This window comes from Epinephelus moara, chromosome 6, assembly GCF_006386435.1.
Source record: "Epinephelus moara isolate mb chromosome 6, YSFRI_EMoa_1.0, whole genome shotgun sequence".
Lineage (NCBI taxonomy): Eukaryota > Metazoa > Chordata > Actinopteri > Perciformes > Serranidae > Epinephelus > Epinephelus moara.
The window spans coordinates 25,115,847-25,132,974 of record NC_065511.1 but is presented as its reverse complement, the minus strand read 5'-3'; the positions used below and the strand labels follow the sequence as shown (position 1 = coordinate 25,132,974).

The following is a 17,128-nucleotide window of genomic DNA, read 5'->3' as shown; positions in this document are numbered from 1 at the left end:
CTGTTGTTCCTGCCTTACTGAACTCATTAGTTGAAATCAGAATGGAAGTGGAGAATGAAGCAGTGTTTGGTTTCATTCAGGAAGAACAGGTTTTGTGAACACTGATCACAATGAGCACCTACTGATGTCTGAGCCATGTGGTGGGAGGAGACAGACTGAAATCTAGGGAATGGAATCTCTAGGCATTAGAGTTGGGTATCAAACTCATACTTTTAAGAGTACTGATCGAATTACATTTGTACTACCGGGTGCCCATTCACGTTAAATCAATCAGTGCCAAATTTCAGTACCTGAGAGCGCATCTGGGTGAGAGCACAGGGGTTGAAAGATTTTTTGGGGGCTCTTATTATTTGCAGTGCGACTGTGTCTGGTGGCTTTGTAATGCAATTAAAAACATTGTGTATTGCATGAAGATCCCTGTTCATGTATATTCATCTTTCTTTTTCCATATCCAACGACATGTGCCTTTCTATATAATAGACAATATGGACAATACAATATTATAAGACAAAAAGTTGGCTAACACTGCCGTGCCTTCCTGGGACATGACCTGTGGCACAAATACCAGATTTATAACAAATATCTGACCCATGTACTCAAGCAGGATTTTCCAACCTTGCCAAGACCCTGAGAGAAGTTTCTTTGGCCCAAAAATTGTTTTTCTTATTGCAAAGTTTTTGCTGATTCTGCTTCATTGGAGCACACTGCATGAAGCAGAGATGCCTCAAATCGACAAAGGTGAGAATGATGACGTTGGCCTTGGTTGACCAAGTGTTGTTTATACCTCTTGTGTGAACCAAGTACAAATTTAGAGATATTACTGACTTTTTTTGTAGTTTGACTTGTACAACACCTCACCCATTATCATCTGAGAATATTATTATATTATATTATAATAATCACCTCCTATAAAATGATCTTTCTGATGGGAAACATGTAAAAATAGTTGTAGTTTGACTTCAGATAATCAGAGATCTATTGGCTTCAAGTGCTACATTTCCCTCGTAGTTGCTCTTATGCTGCATGTATTTCCTTAAGTGTTATTTTGATGAAATCAGGACATCAGAAAATTTCCTTAGGCTCTTGGCAAGCCTGGTGAACCATTACCAAGTGCATCTGACAATCTGTATATACAGAGACAGTGAGTTATGTTTTTGTTCCCAAGCAGGCGTGTAGATGTCCAAACTGCACAAGGTAGTTCGGTATCAAAATGATGATATCCTGTGACACATAAATGTTTGTCGAGTATACTGCAGACTCTCTGAGGTGTTCCAGTTATTCACTATCTAAAAAAATACCACTTCTCTGTACAGAGTAGAAGTGCAGGAGAGAGTGTGTGTCAGTGTGTAACAAAGTCCTCACATCTCCCCGTCTCTCCCAGTTTTACACACATCAATCAGGACTCCATTAACCATGCTGGCAAAAAAACTGCCATATCAAATTCACAAATGTGCATGGATAAATATGAATTACTGTGAAACCGGCTGATTTATTTCCAGAGAAGATGAGAGAAGCTCATACTCAGATATGACCAAAGATGTCGTCAATAGATTATAAAACAATCTGACATGAGTCACGTTTCGCGTGACAGAAGACAGCCTCACCACACACAGACATATAAATTATTTGCCCTTAAAATATCAAACCATTTGGGGAATTAACCTAAATTGTCACTCATAAGTCACGTCTAATTGTTCCAGAGAAGATGGGAGTAGCAGCATGGTGGATGTGATCCCCAGAGACCAGTGAAGGCACGAGGGAGTGAAGTTGACAGATTGTGGCAGAGATCACACCCATGACAAAGTGCAGCTTAAATCTGTGTTTGTTGTCTTTATGATTGGTGACAGTGTGGCTGTTTGTTGGCCGCTGCCATTACTGGCCGACTCCACTCACAGGCTGAGAGGGCCTCCACAGCCAACAACTACATCTCATCTCAAAGTTAATCTGCATTCACTGGGATGGACCGGCCGCAGGGAGACAGAAAAGCTTTATGTGTGTATGTGTGAGTGTCTGCCTCTAACTATGCATATGTATCTGTGGAAGTGTGTGCGTGTGTGTGTGCGTGTGTGTGTGTGTGTGTGTGTGTGTGTGTGTGTGTGTGTGTGTGTGTGTGTGTGTGCAGTAGACTGTATATAGATGGATGACATGACAGCTCCCCAAAAGTGAAGCCAAAACATCTCAATCGCCCCCTGGTGGCCAGCTGTAGTATAGGTCATAAACCCCACCCCTCCATGTTAGCAGATGGGACATGGGCGAAACTAAAAGATCAAAGTTCACGACAAATCGGATTCTCCCAGAGATGGTTTCTGTCATTTTAGGTAGTTACTATCACACTGATGTATGTTCAAGAGTTCATCTTTCTGGTAAGTTTGGTTTTAATAGTTAGGTGATGCTATAAAAAGTGGGTGTGATGACATGATTGACAGCTGTGTAGTTGGGCAAATGGTAGAAGCAGCTTATTATGACCCATTATGTATATTATAAGGCAGCACCCTAGTTATTAGTTTAGGTGCAGAGATGGAAGTGAGGTGACGTAGTAGAAAAAGGAAAAAATTAAGCGTAATGTTGTTTAAAGATTGAAGAAGCCCTGATAGAGTGGGTGGAATGGCTGCTGGATGGGTCAAACAAACACAGGACTTTCACCCAGGAGACTGACATTTGTGGCCCGAAGTCATTGTTGACTTCTTTAGTAATAATGTAGCATTGTTTGCTAGGATGCATAGCATACTACGCTAGTGATGTATGTGACGTCTGTCACATGACTAACATCGCCTTACGTTTGTGACAAAAGTACTTATTTAGAGTCAAACCACGATGTTTTTCCTAAACCTAACCACAAATTATTATAGCAGAACTCGATTCATAACATTAAGGACGTGTTTAAACTGCGACTGTTCGGACAGTACTATATGTGGAACAGGAAGTCAGTGGAAATGGACTGTTTCTGTTGTTATGGTAAGACGAAGTGTTGCAGACTCTGGCTCCAATTGATATCCCAAGTGTAAGATAACAGCGCCCATATTTGGGATATTCTGGCTTCATTTTTGTACAGTGGAAGATTGGAGATGCATCATCCATCTTTATAAACAGTCTTTGGTTTATGCCATGAGTAGGAAATGCAGTAGCTGAAAACGGAAGGTTTCCTTTGATGTGTGGGTGAAATTAAGGCTTACTGTGGGTTCTTTATTGCCTAAAAACTGGTGGTGACCAAGATGTTTCTGAGCTTCACAAGATAAAAGCACATCATAAACACACTGTTAGTGTCTTTTAGCCCTAATTATAAACTAGGGCTACTCCACAGTGGAATAAATATGAAATAAAAATATGTGCACAACTGTTAGCTTGATAACATCTCTTTTCCACACAGTTGTGTGCTGTTCAAATGTACTGGGGGCACCATGTGCATTATGCCACACATGCCACACATGTCAAATACAGTCAGGATTGTTTTCTTAACAATTTACCTGAAATAAATAACTGTTTTAAATCCTAATTGAGGCAAAGTTTGTCAGCAAACAAATCTTTTTAAGTAGAGCCATGTGACACCCTATCATAACAGCCAGTGAATTAGTGTAATTATTGCCTAGCGTCTACAGCATGACGTTGACAGTCATAATGACACAGTCCAATTTGTAAGCTTTGTGTAATTACACGCCATCACGTTAACCACACTTTATTACAACTGGTGGAAAATGTGACATAGGGTGGCTCCGAAATGACCCCTCTCATTTACAGAAACCACCAACAAACTCTCACTTGACTGTTAGCTGCCAGCAAACCACACAAAAACCTGTCCTGGTTGGCAGTCTCTCCAGCTTCCACTCAATCCCAACATGATATCAGAACTGGCAACGCTCAGTTGTTCCGGACCCCGTCATTATGGACTCGCTCAGTGAAAGAGCCATGGTCTCTTTTTGCCCCCTCAATTTCTCCCTACCTAAAAAACATCTCTTCGACCCCTCCCCTCCTCTCTTTCTTTTATTTATCACATTTTCTGCCCCACAGAAACCTTTCAGAGGAGCAGAGAATCCCATCAGTCGGTAACACGGCGTGGCCGGCGCCCACACAGGAAGCTTTTGATTTCTGCTGGAATGTCCTGAGCTTTGGAAAACAGTCAAACTCAGTGGACACAATGTTGGTGCTAAAGCACAATAGCACACCTTAAAATCAATCCAGCACGCAACGCCACAGCTGAAAACTTCATTATGTTAATGAAGTGGTTACCCATGAGCTAACCGAGGCTTTCAAGGAAGTTAGAAGCAAATGATAGGAAATAAAATTGTCAACTAGATGAGAAAAATGAGTTTCTTACCGAGTTCAGGTCCAGGTTCGTCTGCACCCACTCTTTGGCATCGTTATATTCGTCCATCATTCCCATAATATACAGCGTGTCCAGAGAGTCAATGATAGAGGCTCCTCTCAGGCCACCTGCAAAACACACAAGAGAACTGATTTAGTGCCTGTTCAAAGAGAGACACATTCATTGGGAGAAACTCCATGGGTAACACTTTATTTAAAAATATTAGAATAAAATAAAAAATATACAGATGGTTTATAAGCCATTATAATGTAACTGTAATCAAACTGAAGGACATTTTAAGTGTTAATGAATGACTGTCAACAACTATAACTCCTCATGTGAAACATTTCCATCACATCTGTTAAAAACATTTCAGACTTCAGATTTGTCACCCAATAAATTCACATACTGTAGATAGATGTTATTTTCAGATATTTCACATGACATCACATGTAAAGACATCAATTTCACCTTTAATATAACATGTGAACACACATATTTCACATATGATGAAATCACATTTAGGCACATGTGGTTTCTGGACAATTCATACGCCACTAGAATAAGCGCCCTGCGGTTGTATGCCTCTGCCAACCTGTCAAGTTGCAGTTACAGTTTATATCCATGTCTGTCCAGGCTCATATGTAGCCATGACAGCTGAGAATTCTTCAAATATGGATGTTGCCACAAAGAAGCTACATATTCTAACACACGGATGCTTCACACATATTCAATCTAGCAGCACAGAAGATCTACACAATCAGCGCAGTTTCAAGATGGACACCCAAGATTAAAGTCAACAATTTAGTATCTGACCAAATGTCTACCCTTCTGTTCCTGAGTTATGGCGATGGATAATGGCTGGAAAATTATTTTAGCGGAAAATTATGATGTCACAGTGAAGCTGACCTTTGACTTTTGGGATATAAAATGTCATCACTTTATCACTCTATTAGACATTTGTGTGGGTGGCACGGTGCTGCAGTGGTTTGTCACCTCACAGCAAGAGGCTTCCTGGTTCAAGTTTGCATGTTCTTCCCGTGTCAGCCAGGGATTTTTCTGGGTACTCCAGCTTCCTCCCACAGTCCAAAGACATGCAGGTTAGGTTAACTGGTGCCTCTAAATTGGCCATATGTGTGAATGTGAGTGTGAATGGTTGTCTGTTTCTATTTGTTAGCTCTGCGATAACTTGGCAACCTGTGCAGGATGTACCCTGCCTCTCGCCCAATGTCAGCTGGGATAGGCTGGACCACTTGGGAATCACTGTTACAAACCACCTATTGTTTGTAAGCTGCTTAAATATGCTAAATGGTGAAGTTTGGAACAAATGTTACTATTTTAGGGTATTTCAGGGTACACAAGGTTCATAAAAGTTAAACTTTTGAAACTGTCGATTACTTGCCAAACTGCAGCAGGCAGCCAAAGATTGTCAAGAAACCTGGGGAAACTCATCTGTGTAACTACCATAGACTGGCTGGTAACCACCTGTTTTTTCCACCCAGGTCATTTACAACACTTTTCTCCCTCTGCATGTACTCCCACCTGCTTAACATGACTTTTAGCTGTTTCGTGAAAGCTGCAAACTGATAAAGTGCAAACAGCACGATGTATTTTGCTGTATTTGTTTGTAAGAGTTTATCACAGTGATGCTAAGCCGTAGTACTTCAATCACCAATCCCTGAGGTGGTGAAAGAACCGATCCAGATGGTGTTTTCTCCGTAGAAACTTTTGATAATGCTAAAACCAGATTTGTGTTTACATCAAATATGTCAGACTGGAGAGGTTTTATGCAGACTTATAAAAAGAACGAAAGTAGTGAATACAACAAATAGCTGACAATTCATTAGTTTCGTGACTGTTACATAAGTTCTTGGAAGGTAGATAAGTGCTCAGATTTAACCCCAAAGCTTTAATGTTCTGAAAAGTATCTTGACAGCATCTGTGATGAAAAAAACTGTAAAACATTAAAGTCCCTCACATGCTGAGCTTCTGTAATTGCTGCAGTGATGCTGAATGATAGTAATAAAACAGCTTTGCATAGCCCAGATGAAAAGCGTGTTCTCCACGAGATAAAAGCATCAAACTAAAAAGCATCAGTCACTGTACTGTAACATGAAAGTCAAGTCGTTCAGGAATCAACCACTGGAGGGGAGAAAAAGAACTGATACACAATGATTATAGAAAACATTTAGCAGCTGCTCCTGGATAACACTCAGTGTATGTGTTCCCTTCATTAGCTCAGTGTGTGAAACCTGTGTGTGTGTGAGTACAGTTGCACAGTGTGCCTCAATGTCTTTATGAATCTCATTTGAGGCTATTCTTTTCTTTTCACAAACTAAATGAGAAACACTAAAGGGTGTTTATTCCAGGCTGGTGGCCTTACGAGAGATTGCACGGCCTATTTTCATTCTCATATGACCAAATATTATGCAAATGTATCTGAACCTCCCAGAGACAATTCGGCGCTAAGGAAAAATAAACATTACCCTTAATGAATTACTGTAAAAGAGTTGAAGGGCAAATTGTGGTTTGGAAGTTTAATAACGAGAAACTGTGACTAAATAGACTGACTCAAACTGCTCGCAGGCTCACATTGAAGATTACTGGAGAAAAAAAAACGTGTGGAAGCTGACCTGGTTAAATGAGAAGTGATGCAAAATCTTTATGTTCATCCCTGAGAATAACGTAATTTACAGTAGACGGCTGGATTGATCTGACGCAACCACGCAGCAACCTGGCACATCAAAGTCTCTGGTTTTTATCAGGAGTTTTTATTAAAGCTCACCAAATATGCAAATTGTAATGATACCTTTGGGCGAAAAAACTCTTTACAGATTCTGCTTTACTGCATAAAATTATGTAGAGCCTCAACTAACTTTAATCAGTTAATTGCTTAGTCTATAAAATGTCAGAAAATAGTGGGAAATGCCAACCTCAAGCTCCCAAAACGCAACGCGACATCTTCACTTTGCTTTGTTTTTTTTAACCATTTGTCCAAATGCCAATGATATTTAATTCAAAACAGTGAAAAGGTAATAAAAACAGCAAATCCTGGCTTTTAAAGACCAAATAATTAATTGATCAAAACATCAGTTTGGCAAAAATGCTTAAATGTTTGCTTAATTGATGCCTTAAACAAATTAAAAAAAAAAAAAAAAACCTGTTCTCATGCCTCAAAACCAATTATCAAAAAATAAATACATTGTTAAATACTCTTCTGTTAGCTCATCAATAAATTTCCTAATTCCTTTGTACTTAAATGTTGTCATTATAGTCAAACGGTGCACAGCTGAACTGCAGCTTGTCTGCTGTGATTTGAACAACTCTGAATGAACAAACTTCTTTAGTGTCAGTGGGTTTGTTTAGCAAGCTTCCATGAACAACTGCACTCTATTCAGCCTCTCAAGGCTTTTCATTCTTAATCAGCATCCACTCTATAAGCCATACTGTATATATTATGTAGCTGCTCTTGCATTATTACCATGAGAACAATATTCTCACCACCTTTCACCTACTCTCCGTAGCCTCATGGATTAGATGATGAGGTTAACCAGGATGCCAAAGGACACGTGGGACAGGGATCAATGACTTGGCTTGACTGTAAGACGTGAGTGCCATATGTTTCAGCCATAAATCCTGTACTATTATTAGTCTCAGAGGCGAATAAACACTGCGTGAAGCTTTCTGCACCTTTCAAATCACTCATACAGCCATATTACATTACTAGAAAATAATGTCTTCTCATTAGCTTTTCTTATTTTGTTTCAGTTCCCCATACCAAGTCTATAATGCTGGCAAGGTTGGCCATGGCTTTGCCTATTCAGATTACCACACATCCGCACCCTTTGAAAGCTCATCTGCTGTAGTTTGCCTGCTGGCAGTTCACCTCATATCGTCAGCGAGAGGGCAGTGCTAGCCCGAAGCAAGACACACGTAGTCTACATAACTCTAGAGGACCATCTGCCCAGGCTGTAAGCCATGTCCTAGTACTTACTGTATGTAGTGTATGACGGTGTATCATATCAGGAAGACTTCCCGCTTCATATTATCTTACAAAGTGAAGAAAAAAAACACAAGCATATTTTCACATGTAACTTCAGCTTTGGCTCTGTTATAAAGGAAATGAGTTTCTTTACTGGGCAGCCTTATCTCTTTTCGATGACAAATAGTGATGGTGACAACTGAGAAGAGGAGGGTATTCAGATATCTGATGCACTCTGGTTATCCAACCCCAGAGGAAGCTCTCTGTGGCTGCAGGGAAAGCAGCCGACTGTGGAAAATTCCTATTGAAAACAGCACCAAAGCTAAGATGATTGATTGACTCTGAGGATAGATGGAGCGGATCAATCCATCATGGTGTTCTCCTTTAGCTTCCATGGTCTAAGACCCTATTTATTTCTGTAGCCCTTTGCTACAAATGAAAGGAGCCCTGAGGGATCTACTGAAGCACGGGGCAGTAGGTGTGTTCTACTAAAGATTGATAAACATGCACATGCTGACATGGCTTTAAGGTCTTCTTATGCATTCCAGTGTCATCTATAGTATATTTAGCAGAATACTTTATGCCTATTAGGCTCAATAATAAACACACACAATAATTTTTACAGACAGATGCATCAGATAATGATTGAACAAATACTAATGAATGGGAAGACCCACATCTCATTGCAAGAATGATGCATCACATTTTGGAATGTCCTGATCAAGTTCTTTTGCCCCTGATCCCGATCCTAATCATTTAACATTGAGTGTCTTCCAATAATGAGTCCCGATCCTATACTTCTATTTTCCTAGATAGTACAGCTGCACAGTCCAAACTTCAAGTACATTAAAGTTATTAAAATCAATCCAATGTAGAGCCTATGCTTGACAACTGAATAGCTCTGCAATGCATTAATAAAAAAACTCTGAAATAAAAAAAGCTGTTTATTCATTTATAAAATAAAGTATAAATAACAAACCCTCTCTTAAATCTTTCTGCCACTGTCACTCTTTTGAGGGTATTTCTCTGTCTCTTTAAGAGAGTACAGTATTCTTCAGAGTTTGTTGACTCTGTGCAGCCTTGCCTGAGTAATGCACACCCGAATGAACTTTATTCTGATGAGTGTCTGTTTTTCGTAGTCTGTACATCTTTTTGCACGGATTACGCTACATCAGTAAATCACTCTGGTTTTTGGCTCGTGGCGCTTTTGTTACACTTGCAGTGGTGTGGTGAGGGTGGTTGTCTTAAGCTCTGCACCGCTGTCTGTCTCTACCCAAAACAGGGTGGTGAAACACCATGCACTATGGTTAAAAGCAAAAAAACAATCTAGTGCTGGAAAATGATTTAAATCTCGTTATTTATTTAGGCTATTAATCTTATTTATGCACAGAGCATTGACAGAGAGGCAGAGGGAGGGAAGGAGCAAGAGACACTTTGTCTGCGTTATATATGTCTTGTATATGAAACGTCTGTGTTGTGGCTGCTTTTTTTAAACACATCCGTCACCTGCATCCAGGCGCTGTCTCTATGTCACAAAATAGACTACAACTACCAAGACGAACGATGACGCCAGATTGCACTTGTGCAACAGCGATAATTTCACTCATCTCACAGACTGATTTAGCGTAGCACATGCAACATATAGACCGATGTCACACTGTAGACTAAATAACAGACAGATTAAACAGAGGAGCAGCTCTGTGTCTCTCTTAGTGTTGCTGGAGTACTTGTGAGTGAGTGAGTGGGGCGGAGCTGTGCGGGGAGTGTGAGAGAGGAGGGATGCACCCTGGTATGCGTGATGTAATGCAACTTGACCCTATATCCATATAAACCAGTTGATACACCATACACAGTCTCTATATTGCCCAGCCCTAGCTCTACATAGCTCAGTATAGCCGATTCAGATCAGTTATAAATGCCTTGATGCCTTTGAGATCAGATCGGGACATCCCTACTCACATCGAGTATAGACCTCTTCGGTGATATTCTGTTGCTAGGGCAACAGCTTTGGTCCTCATTTACTCCTTGTCAGCTACTGCATCTACAAACATTACAACAGGAAATACAAAGGGACCCACTGAGAATGTTTACATTATCTTGGGTTTGATAAACATTTACTGGGCTCACAGCCGACCAAAGCTATGTGTGACAGATACAGGAAATAAAATGTTATAGTATCACCCCATAAATAATTACGAACCATCCACAGAGCAAGTTTGGATTACCAATTTGGCAAAGCAGGCCACTATGCAAGGCGCCCCCAACCCCGAGGGACCTCAGGATCACAGCATGTCAATTGGTTTTGATAATTTTATTTGTTGAGCACAGTATCAACTAATCATGTATTACTAGCTCTGTGTGTGTGTGTGTGTGTGTGTGTGTGTGTGTGTGTGTGTGTGTGTGTGTGTGTGTGTGTGTGTAGGCATGCAGAGTACACAGAAAGCCATTAGTGAGACATTGCCTGGTGGATGTTCATTTATCACGGCTGTCACAGGCCGGTCAGTGTCGGTCAGGGAGGGTTACATTAGACGGCCAGAGTCCACATGATCAATCACTCACTGCAGCCTGTTTGTGTGTTGTGGTATTACGAGCCGAGCTGTCTCTTGCTCTCTTTTTCTCTACACTTACACACTTTCACTCACACCACTGATATATATGTATTAGGATAAGCCACTCCTTCATTTAATCCCTCATGGGAAAAGTTCAGAGGCAACGTTTCTGCTCTAATTTCAGTTAACCAGCATATACAGTGTGATGTGCATGCAAAATATATGCCATCCAATGCCATCCAATGTTCGTCGTGAATTACACTGACTAAGTACATTAAAGATGCTATAGTTAGCCAGATAAGAATAATATGATTTAAGAGATGGAGTGTTTAATACACCCATGGGAAAACAGCAGTTTAAGCAGAGCTATATTTATATATCTCATTTTAGCTTGTGACTCACGGCACAAACAGCCAAAGGAATAAAGTATTAAACATGTGGTCAGTAAGTAAGTCACGCTGTGAACATCATCAAAGTGAATCTAATAGATGCAGACGCTGAGATGCACGTTAATCACACTGCCCTGTTACTAGTAGTCGCCAGTATCCAATTATCAATCGCCGGGGCAATGAGCATCTTGTTAGTGCTAATGCTACCTGGCACCTGAGAGACAGGGTTAGCAAGCCGATGTCTCTGTGTGATGTTAACGATATCTAGCTGTTTGCTATTCAAGACGCGCAGTTAGCACCGCAGATAAAGCGCACTAAGGAGATGACTCTGTAGGTGAGTGGACTTTTGATGGAGAGCGCCGACGGAGCAGCAGTGGGGTGGAAGAAAGTGAGTTCAGAGGGAGCAGGATTAGGGAGGGTTAGCGGGCAGAACATGAAAACAGCAGGGAGAAACAGAGTGAAAGAAATGTCATGTCCATCAATCCAGATGGAGTCTTCTGAAAAGGGTTGAATGTAACTGTGAGCTTTCGTCTCCTTAAGGAGGAGCAGATGTCAGATGAATCCAGAATAATCAATAAGTGAGGAGGGAGGATTAGCTGCACGTGCTTTAAATCATGCATATTTAAACACTGGCTTCTTGTAACCATGACCATAATTGCTCCTTAATGTTAACTAAGCGGTTATTACTGTAATCATGACAACCCCTTACCTATACAAAGTAGTAAATCTAACCTAAACCACACACTTTCCCTAACACCTTAACAATCTGTGTTTGTGGCTAAACCTGACACAACCCTAACCACAGCGTTTTCACGTTAATGGCAGCGTCAGACCAGAAAACACTTCTGTGTGTCGTAATGGCAGGCAGCTATGAACAACATAATTTGTGAATGTGGAAATAATTCAGTCCCAAACCAGTAATATGAAATTTGGTTTTGCTGAGATACACTTTAGGGAAAAAATGATTCATTTTTCTGACCTTTACAATATAGTACAGACCTTATCAGGATGTTTTCAGCCCATTAAATGGCAGATATCAGTGGTTATAAGCCTCAGTAGGGTCCTGCTACACCTACTGTTAGGAATCAAAAGGCTCTTATTAGCCCATTTAATGGTCGTTACCTCGTTCAGGTTGTTTTTGTTAGTTCGGTTTCACATTTTACTATCCTGAGGTTTAGGTGCCAAGATAGCATGGTCAGGTTTAGAATAAGATCATAGTTGGGTGTAAATATTGGTTTCACATGGGACTCTAACCCTGCTGCATGTTCCAATACCAGTACTATCATGCGATATAGTATGCCAGAAAAAGATTTAGTGTGTCCCAATACATAGTATGTCAAATGCAGTATGCCAATTTTGCAGTATACAAGCCAGCATGGTTTTCTGGCTATTCTGACCCACAATTCTCTGCACAGAGGACGATATGTCACATCAACTGAGCCGCAAACAAATGACAGCTGATTGACAGCTCTCAGAAGGCCCAGTGATGGATGACTGCATGATGAGTGCATTCAAGTGACCCATGACCAGTCGAATTGTAATCATTGGAATATTAATTGTTTAAGTAAACAAAATAATCATAAATATCACAGACAAAAGTAGAATATAGATATGAAAATGACAACGACAGAGAAATGCAGAGGTAACATGTTAAAATCTACAATCTGTACGGTTATAACTTTAATGTTGAACTACATACATTGCAAAGTAACAACAGCAGAGCTTTCCGAGTTGATCTCCGTCTCTGGCGAACTTGGTGAGTGGTGTTTGTTAATCTCCAAGGTGACGGATATAAAAGCAAGAGGGTCAAAGTTCTGGGTGTAATGTTATGAGAAGGTAGTATGTGTGTGCATACTACATGCAACAGTACATTCTTTTTAAGGGCAGCTGCAGTACCTACTAAAAGTAAAAAGAAAAAGTATGCGAGTCGGAACGCGCCCCTGGTCTCCTGGGTGAAAGTCCTGACCTGGCCGCCATGTTAAAGACAGTCGAGCCAAGGCAAAGTATCACCACCAAGTCGTAGCAAACTTTTTCATTTTACAGCTAAACAGTGCACTAAAATAAGTTTCAGGAAACATTCAAGGCAAGAAAAAGCCAATGCAAAAACACAAACCTGATTCATATTTGCCTAGTTTGACCATTTGACCGCAGTTCATGAGCAGTGATTGACATAACTGACAGTTGCATTAGACACTTCTCGGCTCTGATGGTTGTTTTCCTTCATGTACCAATGTGTGGAAGCAGTGACAGTGAAAGTTATTTTCATAAAAAGTTACCAACTATAGCTTTGATGGCACTTGGATGACTAGATTTTCAACATGTAACATGTTCTTAAATCTCTCTTGTACATATCTTTGCCAAAAAACATTAAAAAAGTAAAATCCTTTACAAACATTACATAAAGTCTTTTAGCGCAGCCTTACAAGTGAGATGCCACCAAAGCAATGCAGACTTGTTTACTTGGGCTTCAACCCAAATTTGTCGATTTACAATTTCAGCTGCTTGTGTTTGTAGGCATCCCAACAAACCCCAAAGTATCTCTGACTGCAGGGCCCAAAACAGCGTGGCATCCATCCAGAGATAAGAAAGCAGAAGATGACAGTGCCACTATCGCTGGGAACTCGCACTAAGACCTTCTTCTGCAGCTGCAAACACAAAATCCTGACTTCCAGATCCTATCCTATCCTTGCTACAAGATGTAAGTGGGGGAAACTAATCCCACTGATTATCACTGTAAAGACTGCTCTACCAGTTACTTCACAGAACAAGAGTGCATACGTGGGGCTCATTAGATCTGTTCAATTGAATCCTTGCTTTCACTCAAGACTGCACAATTTGTTCTCTTTACGCTGGACAAATTCCAACGCATTTCACATTCTCCAATCAGCCTTTAAGGATATCTAATCTTGAGTAATCCTACAGAATAAGAGGTGTATCTAAAGAGGGCCTGGAAGAGCAGGTGACAGGCACATGAGACAGAGCTGTCTGGTGAAGTCTGTTTACTGAGTAGCACTGCGTAAATCATAACGCTAAGGTAAGCTGACCCTGCTTCAAGGAATATGCATAGCTGTGTTGTGTGTGAGACATTGATGTAGCACCTCTGTCCAGACAAGAGTAGCGGATGATGAAGGTAGGTAAGACGGCTCAGTGAGTTGGCAGAAAATATACCAGATGCAGGCTGCTGGAACACTGACTTGTAACATCCCAAACATCCGTACTGTTTGTTTGTCTGTCACTAAGAAAAATTTAAAGTTCCCCTACATCAAAATCTAGACCCTATTTTTCCCATGTTTTTGTGTCTCAGTGACTAACTGAACAACAATTTTCAAAATTGGTCAAGTATTGAGCCAGAGTGCTGCTGACAGGCTGCAATGTAACCACTCAGGGCATTTGTGCACCATCAATTTACATCCACTAAAAGTGCTTGTTATGCCACTGACAGCCTGAGATTGTTATTTCAAGTGTCTGACAACATTATAAAAAGAGTTCATACAGCAATAGACCTTTTTGTTAATGAGCAAGATTGTTTTTGTTGAAACAGCCTAGAAATCGCTAACACCAACCTCACTAGACCCAGCTCACAGACATCTAAATAAATAGTAGTTTAAGTGTGTATAGAGCTAACTTATTTTACTTCTAGCTGGGTGAATTAAGGGTTAATTTCAAACTAACCAGAGTTGTTGATTGTTTGGACAGTGTAAAGACAAACTAAGAGAGCTTTTGTGAGTTTTGTCTTGTGTCTGTTAACTTTGAATTAAGTGTGTTTTATGATAATAAAATTACTGTTTTTTTAAATGGAGTTTGGTGGGTTTGGCGACGGCCATTTCAAGGTTATTTCTGGTTCAACAAAAAGGATATGAGTCTTTCACATAAAGGTCTTCTACTGTATAAATCCTCCCATAATTTTGTCGGACACTAAAGCAGATTTATACTGTGTTGAATCAACGCCGTACCTATGGCGTAGCCTGACGTACAACTCCTAAGATATGTAACTACACATTGCATAGACTACAGCGTAGGCTCTGCATAGAGCTGATGCACAAGAATAAATCCGCTTTAGAAAAGTAGACGCAATTGAAGGTGCACAAATGGCTGGCCAGGTGGTTACATTGCAGTGGTTACATGTAATCATCTGACCACAAGGTCCTTTTAGAACTTTTTCTGGACCTTTAAATCATGTAATATAATCCTACTCCAACTGAAAACCTCATATTTCTGTTTATTTTTTAATTTTTATCTAGTTTTCTGTCACACCTGATGACTCAGTTAAGACACATTTTGAATTTACTGCTGACGTTCATTTGAAAAAGAACATTTTGTACGACAGTTTGTCCATATTGTCAGTACTGTGTGTCCAAAAATTTAGGTGGGATCCTTCCTTATTCTGTGGATACATCTGTATGACTGCCTTGCTGCCATGGCTACCAGTACTGTGCATATAAATACCACTACTACACTCCCTTTCACTCAGTGAAGCACCACATGGACAAGATTAGAGGCAACCAGTCTTGACTGCACTCTGTCTCACCCCACATACCCCCCCCCCCCTCTATGCCCCCTCTCTGTCTCTCCACTTTGGTCATTATGGTAATAACACAGTCAAACTGCCCCGCAAAAAAAGACTTGCATCTAATGCCGCTTTGTGCCTTCCAGTGCGATAGCACTTGCTTTGCAAGACAAAGGAAGGGAAAGGGAATTGATAGATCAAGGCACATTAGAGCCAGGGCCAAAATGAATTTGTTGCATTATGAGGAAGAGGCGACTGAGCCAGAGGCTTCGGCTAGAATCATGGACAGCAGGAATCCTTTATTTCAGAGCCCATCAGTGTTTAGTCTCTGCATGTTGCACCAGGCAGCTGATGATTACTCGTCAGAGGGAGATGGTACCAATCTCTCACATTGACTTCTGAGGTACTGTAATTTATTTTGATGCAGTGAGCTTTAAGGAGAGCGTATTTTAATTCAGCGCTTCTTCTACTGACTCAGGCAAGCCTCCAAAATTGTATAAAAAATAAACTGGCCGAGCACTGCTTGGTGTTAACGTTTTGTGCAATTATTTTTTTAAGTGTTATGGTGATTTAGATCAGGGCTTCCCAACCTTTTTTTCTCAAGGGACCCTTTTTTTCTATCATTGCATAAACTGATGACCCTGACTAAGAGATGTATTTTATGGATATTTCATATTATATTCAGTGTATAACAATAACAGCACAGACCAACTCATAAACTGTACAATTAACCCAGTAACACAGTAACTGCAGATTTGTGTAAAATGAGCAATTTGGTCTGTATTACCTGTATACTTTTCTGACATTTAAACCTCTACTTCTTCCTGATACTTGGCTCTTTGGCTGTTTTAACTGTGTAGTTTTCTAATGCAGGATGGGAGTGTGTAGCTGAGAGAGAAGGCTCTGTGTGTATTGACTGTGTTCATGTCTTCGGCATGCCCTTATCCTGTAAGATTATTTTGAGTTTATATCTTTCAACAATAATCTAAACTTCAAAAATAACAAGATACAGGTCTATTGTATACTTTTCAAAAACGCTTGTTCACACCCCTTAACTCAAGAACGCCTTACAACCTCCTGTGAGGCTTTGGCAACCCGTAATGGGGGTCAGGACCCCGAGGTCGGGAACCAGTGAGTTAGACGATGATGATCACCTGCGCTACAAGAAAGCTTAACCTCACATTAGACTCCTTTTTGTTAAAAGCTATGGTTTAAAGTAAGGTAAAAGTATCTGTACATGGAGCACTGTGATTGAGACACTGTAATGTGTGAGTCAGAGGTGGTGAGCAGTTAAGGTGGCAGAGTTTAAAAGAACCTAAAGAAACAGCCCATCACACACACACACACTGAATGCTTTAGTAAGGAAATAGGTTTAAATGTGAGATGAATGGCTTTTAAAAG

General features: G+C 40.4%; 1 protein-coding gene across 2 annotated transcripts in view; it reads right to left on the bottom strand.

The window, feature by feature from the left end:
- LOC126392256 (mannosyl-oligosaccharide 1,2-alpha-mannosidase IA) overlaps nt 1-17,128 on the bottom strand; it is a 254,432-nt gene that overhangs the window by 115,579 nt on the left and 121,725 nt on the right. For both annotated transcript variants that reach the window (XM_050047564.1, XM_050047562.1), the window contains exon 3: nt 4,313-4,428. In XM_050047564.1, the coding sequence (XP_049903521.1) occupies nt 4,313-4,428 (116 nt within the window). The remainder of the gene's footprint in view (nt 1-4,312; nt 4,429-17,128) is intronic.